Here is a 14,623-nt window from a genome sequence, read left to right on the forward strand (position 1 = left end):
GTTCCCAGATTTCAGGACCAGATGTGTCTGCTTGGCAGATCATGCAGACCCAAACTCATTCTAACATCTGGTTAAACACATTCCACACCAGGTCTTAACCATGTGTAAATATAATTAAGGGCAAGTGGGAAAATAATCGACTTTTTCCCTTATTGTTTCATTTAAAATGTAAACAGCTTTTCTAAGGGTATAAATTTATAACTGGATTAGCAAGGTGAGGTGTCTATTTCTTGTCAGTTACCATATATTACATGCTACATAGGAATGGTAACAAGAATAAGGATACAGAGAGGGAATGATCACTTCCAGTTGGAGTGATCAAAGAAAAAACTTTGTAGGGAAGATAGAACCAAGAATCATGAAGAGAAGGAAACATTTCAATGGAGTTGTTTCAGTGGGTGGAGTTAGCGGTGTGGATAGCTCAGTGGGGTAGAGAGTACCTGAGATAAAATGAATGGGAACAAAAGCAAAGGACTTGAAAAAATCAGAGTATTTGGGAGGAATAATCAATAGAGAGTAGAGAACATGTGAGAGAAGTGATAGACACCCTGGAAAACCAGGTTAGGCTCAATTTTAGAGAAACTTCGAATTAAATTATAGAACACCTGTACTCTATACTGTTGAGTAAAATGTTGTGACATGTTGAGAATGAGTTGCAAAGAAGACAGAGATAAGAGGTGACAGAATCTAAAGTTGTAATGGAGAAGTTGTAATGGAGCAAAAGGAAAAGGTGGGTCATGTTTTCAAAGGAGGAACTGATAGGAGCAGGGGCTGCCTGTGGAAGTGTGAGTCCTAAAGGGGAAAGTTAAAGGAGACTGTGGTTTTGGAATTGGATGACTGGCAGAATGGCAGTATAAGGAAGTAAAAATCATTATAGTAAAGGTGAATACGATTTTGGATATGTTGCCTTTGAAATGACAGTAAGACTCCCATGTGAAGGTATGTAATGGAATTTTAGATATGTAATACTGAATAAAGTGATTACTGGAGACTCTTAGAGTAGATGAGTTTCCCAAAGGATGAAATATGAAGGCAAAGTAGCATAATGTCAAGGACAGAATGCTGATGACCATGGTTAGGGGATAGAAATAACAGAGATGAACCATCAATGGAACTTTCTGGAAGTGGGAACTGTAGTCGTCCTTGCCTTATTCCCAGGATTTACTTGTTCCCAAACTTGGGAAGAATACAGTCCTTCATCATGAAGTGGGATGTTAGCCGTAGGTTTTTTTTAAGATGCCCTTTATAAGGTTAAGGAAGTATCTTCTATTGCTAGTTTGCTAAGAGATTTTGCTACGAAGGAATGTTTCACATGGGTTTTCTGCATTTTCATGGAGATGATTTTGTGGTTTTTCTTTTTTAGACTTTGATATAGTGAATTGCAGTGATTTATTTTCTAATGTTGAACCAACTCTGCATGATCATGATATGTTGTCCTTTTTTTCTTAACATCATTGGGTTCTCTTTGCTAATATATATTTTTAGGAAAATTTCCATCTAGACACATGAGAAATATTGATCTTATTTTGTAATGTCTTTCATTCTGGTATCAGGATAATACTGGTATCAAAAAAAATGATTTAGGAAGTATTCACTCCTCTTTTATCTTCTGGAAGAGTTTGTGAAGGATTGCTATTACTTCTTCCTTAAATATTTGGTGAAATTCCAAGTGAGAACCCTTTGGCTTAGAATGTTCTTTTTAGGAAGGCTTTTACCAATAGAAGGACTATAGGACTACTCAAAATATCTGTTTTTCTGAATAAGTCTTGTTGGTTGTATCATTCAAGTACTTTGCCTTTTTCTCATCTAAATTATTCAAGTTTTTTGCATCAAAATGTGCATAAAATTATTAACTTTTAACATCTGTAAAATTTATTGTACTATTTCTCTTACATTTTTTTGACATCTATTTGTTTTCTTCTTGTCCCATCTTTGTTTTATATTTCTTGTTCTATATTTCTGTTTTTCTTCTCTATTTTATTTATTTATTTATTTTAATTTTATTTTATTTTTTGCCTTTTCTAGGCCACTTTTGTGGCCTATGGAGGTTCCCAGGCTAGGGGTCTAATTGGAGCTGTAGCCACTGGCCTATGCCAGAGCCACAGCAATGCCAGATCCAAGCCACGTCTGCGACCTACACCACAGCTCACGGCAACGCCGGATCCTTAACCCTCTGAGCAAGGCCAGGGATCGAACCTGCCACCTCATGGTTTCTAGTCGGATTCGTTAACCACTGAGCCATGACAGGAACTCCTCCTGCTCTATTTTAGATCCAGCATTTTTCATGATTCCACTAGGTGACGTTATTTAGAAGAGAAAGAAGGCAAGGTGTGAGCTCTCATGCATCATAACTGAAATTCTCTCAATAGAGGGAGAAGTATGAAAGCTGATGGTGGGGAAATGTTGGTATCTTGTAGAGAGAGGTTTAGAATATTTGTTTTGGGAGGTATCCCTGGAAGAACAAGAGATTTAACATGTGGATTTTCAAGCATTAGTATGGGCCCAGCTAAGTAAGCTTATAACTAATAACACTACTTGGAGAGCCAAGATGTACTATGCTCAAATATGAAGCTGTCTCCAAATTGGCCCTAAAAATTAGAAAATGTGAAGAAAATTGTTATGTAATTACAGTGATGATGAGACTATTTCATATATCAACTTTAGTTTTCCTCAAACCCATTCATGTTTTCCCTTAATAATGCTGAAGATATCATCAGTTCTTTTAGACAATCACATTTTTCCAAGAGTCCAGAACTTTGGCATAATTGGCAGCTATCTTTTCTGAATATTGAGCACTTGGTGGTTTACACAGGACAGATGAGCTCAAGGGATTTTCACTAAGACCTGAATGAAGTTTCTCCCCTTTTCTCATAGCTAAGTTATCTGAAAAGCCAGCGAAAAGTGGAATAGCTGAAAGGAATTGGTTTTGGTGAGTGGAAAAAGAACGGATGGAAAATTGGCAAGGCAGCTGGATATTTTGTGGGACTAATGTTTTTGAAAACATATTTGCAAGATGAGGATAATTTTTCTCCTCTTTGAACTGATTACATTTTGTATTGTATTCCTTTTGTTTGCAAAAGCTGTGATTGCTTGAGTCGTGTAATGAAATATGAGCTTAGTGTCACGGCACAGTTAGTTTACCTAAATCCCTCCTTGTCCACAAGCCTTGTTATTTTCATTTACATGTTGAAAATCGATGTGATCAAAAGTGGGAAAATCACAGTATCATAGGAATGTTTCATTTGAATTGCTTTTGCAATTACAACTGCTTCTCAGAATAAATTTTTGGACAAACTCCAACATTAGCAGGAGAAAAAAGTAACATGTTTTGTGAAAAAAACTTGATATAGGTATTTTTGGTAGACGAAGAGATATAAACTAACCCAAACTTTTCCATCAGTGGCTACTCTGGTGGAGAACAGTGGAGAAGGATGTGATCAATGTGATCCTTAGATGCTTAACCTCTTTGGGCTTCAGTAAAATAGGAAAATTATTTTTATTTCATATACTTGGTATGAATATTACATGAGTTAATACATGTAACACGCTTAAACTGGTGCATAGAATGGACTCAATAAGTTGCAGTTGTTGCCAGAGTGAGAAAGGTTAGTTAGGCTCTGTGTATCACCAATAATGTGGGGTTTGAACAATATTTAGATCTGGTAACTTGGATGTCAAATTTATGCACACTTGATAACTGCTTTAAAAAGGTGGTAAGAATAAAAATACCAAATGCTATCCATTTGAATATGACAATTATAGGCAATCTAAAGGTTTTTTTTTTTTTTCTCCTTGTGTACTGTATTTCCTTTGCCAGGCATGGGATCATTTCTTCAAATGTAATTTTAGTGTCAGTAAAAGTAATTATAATTGTGTTTCAGTATGTATATTCTAAATCAACTTGTGATTTATCAAAATAAAATATCCTTATGTACTGAAAAGCCAGTATAATTATAGCAAATGTTGTGTCTTCTGTAAGTGATGAAAATGAACAAAGTGGCTTTTATAACTCTCAACATAGAAAGCTAATGGTAAAGGCATAAAGAAATATTTTGTGGAAAAATCAAACTATAATTGCAAAAGAAGGAAGGAGATTGGCACTCAATGAGGTCTAACCATCTTTAGCAGTCGTTTCCCTCATATACGATTTCATTTATTTGTCTTTCAAAATCTGTAAAATAAGTATGTATTATAATCTCAAGTTTATTAATGTTAGAACAAAAGCTCCAAGACTTTGACTTCAACAGTTCTTCAAGGCACTTAGTAGTAGAGGTGGGGGTCAGATCCTGGTCATTTGATTTCAAAGCCCAGGTCCTCTCCATTGCCTCTGTGTGCCCTCAGAAGTGATCTTACCCCACTGAACAGGTTTAGCATAAAAATTATAACTGAATCACCAAAACAGAAAGTCTCTAGCTTTTCAATATCTTGTAATTCGGTTCATTTCATTTCTTTCTATATTTTCCCTGCATTTTATTTTAATAAACATATGCCATTACAGCTCATACTAAAACAACCTTAGTATGGGTCTCCTTGTTTTTAGCAGTGCAGAAGGGAAGTAACACAAGATATAACAGTAGAAAAATTGCTGACCCTGAGGATAGTCCAGATTTTGTCATGAACTAGTTATTTCACTTTGGAGCAAGCCATTTCACAGTGTCTAAGTTCTTTTCATTTGTAGAATGAGGGAAACGTGCTCAGTGGTCATGAATGTTCATTCATTCCATCTCTTCTGATGTCCTATGATATTATAAATCCACATTACCTTTTCCCGAAGGGCCAGAAGTTCTAATGTGGACCAGTTTCCTAGGGAACTCTTCCTAGTTGGGATACTCCAGTGCCTTGGAAATTCCCAGGATTTAAAAAAATGGCTATAAGTACAGGATTTTAGTTTTTAAGGTTTATGTATATACTCTTTTTTTTTTTTTTTCAGGGCTGAATTTATTTTTAAGGTTACGTGTTTACTCTTTTTTTTTTTTTTTTTTTTTTCCAGGGCTGCTCCCATGGCAAATGGAAGATCCCAGACTAGGGGTTGAATTGGAGCTGTAGCTGTTGGCCTTTGCCACAGCCAGCAACGTAGGATCTGAGCTGTGCCCACGACCTACATCACAGCTCACAGCAATGCCAGATCCTTAACCCACTGAGCCAGGCCAGGAATCGAATCTGCATCCTAATGGATGCTAGTCAGATTCGTTTCTGCTGAGCCACGCTGGGAACCTCTGTATATACTCTTAATCCAAATTCTTTTCCTCTTAATTTTTCTTTTCCATATTTTCTGCAGGATTATTTTACAAATGCAAATAGAGAATTGAAAAAAGATGCTCAGCAAGATTACCACCTAGAATATGCCATGGAAAATAGTACACACACAGTAATTGAATTTACCAGAGAACTGCATACATGTGACATAAATGACAAGAGCATAACGGTAAGGAGTCAATCAGTGAATGCATGCATGACAAGATTGTGCATTTACAGTTGTGAAATGCTTTACACAATAAAAAGGAACAAATATTTAGAAAATAATCTTTAAAAGCAAAGTTACATTGTCTTCTTTGAAATATTTAAGTTCTCTTCAGAAGCCACAAAAAAATCCTAAGACTGTAGATTTCAATAAAGGCAATTTTTGTGTGAATCTAAAATTGTAAAGAGCTGTTTAAAGTGTATATGACTTTATCTGTAAAAGGTTTTAGCTGCCTCTTTATAAGTTTGAAAATAGGCGATAGATAAATGTTGGAAGAAATTGCATTACACAAGAGAGAATTATGATACTGAATATTAGGATATAATTCATCTGAATTATAACTGATTCATTTTTGTTAATTTCTAAGTCAGGATGAATAGTAGACTGATGAAAATTGCCTGACAACCTGTAATACAAGATTTCTTATTGTCAGACATCATGTAAAAATTAACATCTTTGTGCATATGCAAATTAAATATTTAGAAGATATATAATTCATGTGGTACTTTGAAAGTTTCCATGAATCTCTTGAATCAATTTCATTTTGTATAGGCCAATAAAATTATCTTTTTTATTTGGGAAGTCAAAGCTTTAAAAATGGGCATGTAAAAATATGAAGCAGTTTTGATTAACATCAGCATAAAGAGTAAAAGAGGAAGAAAAAAACATGCAAGGACATGGATCGCTTTTTATGTAATACACAGTGCAATTATGCTTTAATTGGAATAATAATTATAGTCATTTAACTTATTAAGGAAGTATATATTAACATAAATTACTTTTGCGTTATCATTAATTTCCAAAGTTCTTATTACAAAGCTCTGGCAAAGACATCTTTTTCTGTGGGGGAAACTAAGCTATTTCTTTATATGCCAACAAACCCTTCCCACTACCCCACCACTCTTAAGGCAATCTCTCATTTGATAGGTGGAAGCCGATTTCAGCTGACTGTACTTTCCTTAGTTGGGCAGCACCAGTCCCTTGGAAATTCCCAAGATTCATAAAATGACTATAGAGAGATTCTAGGATAATAAACAAGTCCGGAATCAGACGTTCTTGCTGTATCTGCACCTCCTTATAAATTCATACATGTGACTGGGCTAGTGCCTGGGAAATATCTAAGATTAAAATAAATTCTTGATCTGCAAGTCATTTTAATTTTCATTCTATTCATTTATTTTCCCTCAAATGTTCCATGCCATTAAGACAGGTTTTAATTTTCCCAGATTCCTGCTGCTTAGCAAAAGAGTATTTGTTTGGTAACTACTAGTTTGCTAGTTTGGAGTTTTTGCATGGCAACGATTTACGGTTGCCCTGAGCGTGAAAGCAGAACTGCTAAGTCAACTGTCCCTCATTCTGTTTTGGAACAGACAGACCTTGCGTGTGAGAGACGATTTCTTCCAAAGAGAAGCTCATCTATTTGGATTCTTAATGGCTTAATCATGTTAACACAGCTCCTGTTGGAGGCCATATTGAAAATGCCAAATGTCATTATTCTCTTGTCTTCACTTCTATAACCGGCTTTACATAGAGTTCTTTGAATTCCACTGAGGGGCTAGGAAAGTGCTCTCCTGAGACGTAACTGTGTCCATGTCCATCACCAGGAGAGCACAGTGAGGGTGATCTGGGCCTACCACCACGAAGATGTGGGCAAAGCGGGCCCCAAGTACCACGCCTCCAATCGTGGCACCAAGAGTCTGCGGCTATTGAATCCTGAAAAAACCAATGTGTTGTCTACAGCCGTGCCATACTTTGACCTGGTAAATCAGGACGTAAGTTTTTCTCCCAGGATTTTGGGTCCTAAGGGTGGGTATATTGAAAGTGTCTAAGAATTTTTGCTTGAATTGTTGTATTTAATAGAATGTGACTTCTGTCCCTCTCCCCTTTTCTTTAAGACAGGTCCCCATCCCAAACAAAGGTACAACCTATTGGTGCCAAATGTTTAAGATTCCTGTGCTCCAGGAAAAGCATCATGTTATAAAGGTAGGTGACACACTCACAAGCTAAATTTAACTTGTATATATATAGAGAGAGGAGAAATTGCTGTTCTTAAAATGATTAAAACACTTTTGCAGAAATGATTTTCAGTTATTTGAAAGTTACCTAACGAACAAGGAACTGGCTTATCTGACCCGTAGACTGTCCTAAAAGCCACTGAATTTAGTGAGAAAAATGGATTGCAGCCGGTATTTTGTGTTTTGTTTCCTAATTTTGTATGTTAAAGGCTAAAGGTTTAGGATGCATTAGTGCATTTCCAGTTATTTCTCAGACAACAGTTCAACAATTGCAATTGTTTGAATTACAATTTAAAATAATATCTTTACATATCAATAAATTATATTTAAGAAGTTTACATTCCCCTCCCCAATAGTATTTGAGAATATCTGCTTCATTGGAAATACTGGATATTGTCATAGGAATAAGTGTTATAGTATTTGTTTGAAAATAGGAAAATTATACTGACTCTCCACAGAATGGAAAAACATGGAGTTGGGTAGTAAATGAGCCGATTTGCCTGTGGCATCTAATTCTCTCCTACCTGCTCCAGGGCTAGGTCTCCCAAAACTTTTGCATCTAGTTAGTGAATGAAGAAATATTTTTAAAAACTTTCAGGTCCTTGGCTCTGTGGTAGGAATTGTTGGACAGTTCCACAGAGGCTGAATATATGATCCATGCTCTCAAAGAACCTACAGTGAGATTGTAAGAGACACTGGCCAAGGCGCAAGAAAGAATAAGGCAGTATTAGATAGTGCACACAAATTATTATGAACATTCAGAAGGCTGGACATTGCCGACTTTTTGTTATCCATTGGATTGCATAATGAAGCAGTATGGATAGGAGAGGAGGAAATTTCTAGATTTTGGAATCTAGAGGGAAATAAGTGAGTTCAAATAGCAACCCACTCTTGACGCTTTATCCATGTGCTTTTAGGTAAGTAGCTCTGGAGTAACGCTGTGGGGCCAGGTTTCCTCATCTGTAAAAGGGGCCCAGTCATCCCACCTTCCCTACCAACCCCAAAGCATTCTGGCGGGGATGGAAACACTGAGCACATTACATAAAGTGTTTTAAATTTGTTAATATCTAATCTATTTTTTCCAGTGGCACAGATCTGCCTTTTGTTTACAGAGTGATTCATAACTGCTCAAGGAGGCAAGTGGGGTAGGTTGAGGGGATGTTTATTGAATTAATATGTCGTCTTAAATATTTGAAGGATATTTTTACAATCAGAAGACTTACCAACAATGTGACTGTGGATGAGTCATTCACCTCTGTACAATGTTAGTTTCTATTCCCTGCGTGTGAAAGGGGAATGCGAATTCTAGTCTTTTATACTTAATACAGTGCCTGGCTCCTTTCCCTTAAACCAATGAAAAGTCTTTCTCAAAAAAGAGATTGTTATAATTTTACACTCTGCGTATCATGTATTATTAGGTGTCACTTGCAGTAAATTAATTAAATGATTTTTTTTCCCATTGTAGTTGGTTTACAGTGTTCTGTCAATTTCTACTGTACAGCAAAGTGATTCAGTCACACAGATATACATTCCTTTTCTCACGTTATCCTCCATCATGTTCTATCATAAGTGACTAGGTCCCTGTGCTATATACAGCAGGATCTCATTGCTTATCTACTCCAAATGCAATAGTTTGCATAACCTTAGACTCCAACCCATACTTCTTCCTTCCCCTCCCCCTTGCAACCACAAGTCTGTTCTCCAAGTCCATGAGTTTCTTTTCTGTGGAAAGGTTTGTTTGTGCCATATATTAGGTTCCAGATATAAGTGATATCATATGATATCTGTCTTTCTGACTTATTTCACTCAGTATGAGAGTTTCTAGTTCCATCCATATTGCTGCAAATGGCATCATTTTGTTCCTTTTATGGCTGAGTAGTATTCCATTGTGTATATATACCACATCTTAATCCATTTATCTGTCGACGGACATTTAGGTTGTTTCCATGTCTTGGATATTGTGAATAGTGCTGCAGTGAACATAGGGGTGCATGTATCTTTTTCAAGGAACGTTTTCCTGATATATGCCTAAGAGTGGGATTGCTGGATCATATAGTAGTTCTACATTTAGTTTTCTAAGGTACCTTCATACTGTTTTCCATAGTGGCTGTCCCAATTTACATTCCCACCAACAGTGTGGGAGGGTGCCCTTTTCTCCACACCCTCTCTAGCATTTGTTATTTGTTGACTTGTTAATGATGGCCATTCTGACAGGTGTGAGGTTGTATCTCATAGTAGTTTTAATTTGCATTTCTTTAATAATCAGTGATGTTGAGCATTTTTTCATGTGCTTGTTGACCATCTGTATATCTTCTTTGGAGAAATGTCTCTAGGTCTTTTGCCCATTTTTCAGTTGGGTTGTTGGTTTTTTTGCTGTTGAGTTGTATAAGTTAGCTGGAATCTGGCTTAAGGATTGAACGTAAAGCTATAGGTTAAGCAACACAAAACAGGTCCTTGATTCATTTTTCAGCAAAAGTTAATGGATATGATGTGAAATCCTTAACCACTTACATGAATGCATTTTTATTCTTGTTTTTATTAATGGTAATAATTACCTTGAATAGAATAAAAATAATTGTCTAACTTAAGGAATGGCAGTGTATGTTCTGACCCTCTGTGTAGAGTATTTACTTGTTAACTCATCTAAGAATTCAAAGTTAACTTTCCCATCATAGGCATATCATAGTAATACTCAGATATGTGGGTATCTATTATCTAAGGGTGTGCTTAGAATAAAGTACTTTTGGGGAGTTCCCTTCGTGGCACAGTGGAAACAAATCCGACTAGAATCCATGAGGATGCAGGTTCAATCCCTGGCCGTTCTCAGTGGGTCAGGGATCTGGCGTTGCTGTGAGCTGTGGTGTGGTTGCATACGTGGCTCATATCCTGCATTGCTGTGGCTATGGCCAACAGTTGCAGCTCCAATTTGACCCCTAGTCTGGGAACTTCCATATGCTGCTAGTGCAGCCCTAAAAAAAGCAAAAAAAAAAAAAAAAAAAAAGAAGACGATGAATTAAGCTCTTTTGGCTTCATACTACTGTCTTTATTAGGTTTCATGAAGGATCTTAGCGACTTGAAAGGCTTTTGGTATTCCCCCCCCCCCCCAATGTTTAGAGGTCTATAAAATCACAAAAATTCTTTATCCTGAACAAGAGGGGATTTGAGTGAGGGGCAGCAGGTTGGAGAAACTATTGTTGTTGCAGGGCAGGGGATTGGTGGCTAAGATTTAAAATTCTGTTATTACTTACAAATACCATTATAGACTGGATTTTTGAGCTTCTCGGTAAATCCCTAAAATATTTAAAAGTCATTAAGTATATGAAACATTTAACTCACAAGTGAATTTGAATAGGATAACATACAAAAAAACAACAATAATGAAAACAAGAGAAAGCTCTCTTGGGAAAACAAAATATTTAGATTGTATAAATTTTGAGATAGTCTTTCAAAAACAGTTTTAATTTACAGCTTATGCCCGTTTACAATAAAATTTTAATAAATTTCTAAAGTAGAACTCATAGATCTCTAATTTACCTCAAGAAATTATCTAATTTCCATTTTCTTTTCCTTAGCAGAGATGATTTCTAATCATTTAAGACAAGTATATCTTATTTTCATAGAACCAAAGACTCCTGTATTTTGAAAACCCATGTCAGCTAAGTGCTTCTCCTTATTTCTTTTTTATGTCTCACAAATTGCTGCATCAAAAAGCTTCAGTCGTTCTCTGATACAAATTAAAAGTGCTTTCTCAGAGTAAAGAACATTGCTTTTATCTTGTATTATGTTGCATGTCATTTGTGGTGAATTTTAAGAACTTTTTTTTTTTTTTCTTTTTCCATTTCTTGAGCTGCTCCCGCGGCATATGGAGTTTCCCAGGCTAGGGGTCAAATTGGAGCTGTAGCCGCCAGCCTACACCAGAGACACAGCAACGCGGGATCTGAGCTGCTTCTGCAACCTACACCACAGCTCACGGCAGCGCTGGATGCTTAACCCACTGAGCAAGGGCAGAGACCGAACCTGCAACCTCATGGTTCCTAGTCGGATTCATTAACCACTGAGCCACAACGAGAACTCCAAGAACATATTGCTTATAGTAGTATTGTGAGAAATCAGTTGTGTTCTCTGGACTTGATTTCAAAGCCAAAGTTTGTATTTGAAATTTAAACATTCATGGTATTGCCCAATATATGTTTCATAGCCATAATAACTATAGAACTAAGCAGATAAGTAAAATAGGAGTTCCCGTTGTGGCGCAGTGGTTAACGAATCCGACTAGGAACCATGAGGATGCGGGTTCGATCCCTGGCCTTGCTCAGTGGGTGAAGGATCTGGCATTGCCGTGAGCTGTGGTGTAGGTCACAGATGCAGCTTGGATCCCACATTGTTGTGGCTGTGGTGTAGGCCGACGGCTACAGCTCTGATTAGACCCCTAGCCTAGGAACCTCCATATGCCGTGGGAGCGGCCCAAGAAATGGCAAAAAGACAAAAGAAAAAAAAAAAAAAAGCAGATAAGTAAAATATATCAGTGGTTTAATCAATGAAGGCAGTTCATGGGAATGCCTAAAATTCAAAATATTAATTACACTTTAACTTTTAATCATATAATGATAAAAATGATTTACTACTAAACATATGAAACAATAAGGTAAGTCATTTATAAAGTTATAAAATAACAGATAAATAATTTCATCTGCAGGAAAGATGGAATTATGATATAAATTGTTGATGGTTCCATTCACTTGTGACTTCAGTTTATTGACTGGTATTTTGATGCTTGCAAAACAGTGTTTCAAATGATAATTTGAAAATGTTTGCATTGTCAGATGACATATGGAAATTGTAAAGAGGAAAATTTTTGATAAATTATATTAGAAGCACACTTCTATGCGATCATTTCTGTGATTCCCTCTTGAGACCTACCTTCGAGCCCATCTCTTCATATTTAAGCAGGACCCAGTTAAGCTTTCCCAAATATATGACTTTACCCAAAATTTAAAATTTTTTAGAGAAAGTGATTCTTTCCACTCTCTTTAGTTAAAGATCATTATCACATCTTATAGTAATGATTGGATATACTCTGTTAGAAGCTGGGGCTATCAATTGGTTTAACACTTTTTTTTTTTTTTTTTTTTTTTGAGAAGCTTTGGTGGTCAGGGGAGTCTCCTCATAGAAAAACTAAACTAATTCATCTGTTTAAATCTGATGTGTCTTAATCAATTTAGTAAATAGTTGTTGTGGCTTATTATGTTAGAAAAGAGGAAAAACAGCCCGGTCGAATCATCATCCTTAGACATCTCCCCTTAAAGGAGATGACTCCCTAATAGGGAGGCAGTAAGTGGGTTCTAGGCTTTGATGGGCCAGGTCTGAATCCCTTCTTTCCAATAGTCGTTGCACTCTGGGAACGTTAATCACCCAGGACTCAATTTTATCATTGAAATGAGGATGATACTTTCCTGATGGGGCTGTTTAGACTGAAGATTAAAGAGCAGGCTTAAACAAATTGATTAGCACTTAGCACAATATCTAACACAGAAAACTAAGTTAATAAATTCAGCTAGTATTATCAGTCTATTTTGTTTTGCTCTCTGAATGACTTTTCATTGAAAGTTACTATTTTGTGTGGAGACCCAGGAAAGGAATAGTGTCAGCTAGAAGGTTGACTATTGCTGAGTTTTAAAAGAGGGTTACTTTTGGAGTTCCTGTCATGGCGCAGCGGAAACTAATCCGACTAGGAACCATGAGGTTGCGGGTTTGATCCCTGGCCTCGCTCAGTGGGTTAAGGATCTGGCATTGCCCTGAGCTGTGGTATAGATCACAGACGCAGCTCAGATCTGGCATTGCTGTGGCGCTGGCATAGCCGGAAGCAACACTCAGATTAGACCCCAAGCCTGGGAACCTCCATATGCCGTGGGTTCGGCCCTAAAAAGACAAAAGACAAAAGATAAAAGAAAAAAAAAAAAAAAACTCACCTCATAGGGTTGTGATGACCATTAAGGGAATCAAAGGAGTTGAAAGTATTTAGAACAGCACCTGGCACAAACTATTTGTTCAATAAAGTAACTAAAATTGTGTTGATCACTAGCAACACACAATTGATCATCTGTTGATCATCTTGTTAGATTGTGGGTTACTGAGAAATTCCAAACCAGCCAACGCTTTCTAGAAAGAGTCCCCCCAAAAAACCTAGATTGTCAACCATTTCATTCAGGGAGGCTGTCTCGAGAACTTTCTGCTCTGCAGAAATGTGGAATTGAGTGAACCAAACACTGTCATCATTCTTTTTAGCAATAGACACAGGATGGGAAATGCTATGCTTTATACTTGCTACTGGACAGAACGTCTTTCTTGTCATGAAATTAGATGCTGCTGTTCTTTTCCGTTGGTGGCACTCATAAATCTCAGCGATTTAATTTGGGGAATGTTTCCTAGGATAAGAAAATCTAAGCATAATTGACATTGAATAACCGTGAAATGCCCTTGAAGCCAGAGCACTGTTCAACCATGAAATAGTCACCCAAAGATTGATTTTCCCATACTAGACACACGGCATGAACCTTTGACTTTATATACTATGTTAAATGAACAGTGTTGTCCATTTCCCCTATTATGTTCTTCTTCTTTTTTAAATAAATTAACGCTATCAAATGGACAAATTTTAGCATTAACATTCTGAAATGTCAAGTGTGATCAAAGGTGTCTATTTCTGAAAATGTGTAAGACTTCAGGGTTAAATTTAGTAAAATGTGGCAGGTCTCAATGTCAAACTACATGATTTGACAACTGTTAGAATTAATCGCTTCTCAATGTATCTTATTCCTTTTTTCCTGAAATATTTCAAAAAATATTTTTGTATATATTTTTTATCTTTTAGGGCCACACCCGCAGCATATGGAGGTTCCCAAGCTAGGGGGTCCAAACCGTAGTTGTAGCCACTGGCCTACACCACAGCTACAGCAACACCGGATCTGAGCAGCATCTGCAACTTACACCACAGGTCACAGCAATGCCAGATCCTTAACCCACTGAAGAAGGCCAGGGTTCGAACCTGCGTCCTCATGGATGCTAGTCAAATTTACTTCCACTGAGCCACAGGGGAACTCCTCAAAATATACTTTAATTGATGTGATTTTTTCCTCTTTGATAGAAA

General features: G+C 36.8%; 1 protein-coding gene across 1 annotated transcript in view; it reads left to right on the top strand.

Moving 5' to 3' along the window:
- Positions 1-14,623, top strand: part of MOXD1 (monooxygenase DBH like 1) — an 85,788-nt gene that overhangs the window by 16,259 nt on the left and 54,906 nt on the right. Inside the window, exons 2-4 of the mRNA XM_001926931.4 lie at positions 5,279-5,425; positions 7,066-7,233; positions 7,361-7,444. Coding sequence (XP_001926966.3) covers positions 5,279-5,425; positions 7,066-7,233; positions 7,361-7,444 — 399 coding nt within the window. The remainder of the gene's footprint in view (positions 1-5,278; positions 5,426-7,065; positions 7,234-7,360; positions 7,445-14,623) is intronic.

Source organism: Sus scrofa, chromosome 1 (assembly GCF_054392235.1).
Source record: "Sus scrofa isolate SSC_HxYL_T2T_F1_AM1 chromosome 1, Sscrofa_HxYL_maternal_Yorkshire_Landrace_v2.0, whole genome shotgun sequence".
NCBI lineage: Eukaryota > Metazoa > Chordata > Mammalia > Artiodactyla > Suidae > Sus > Sus scrofa.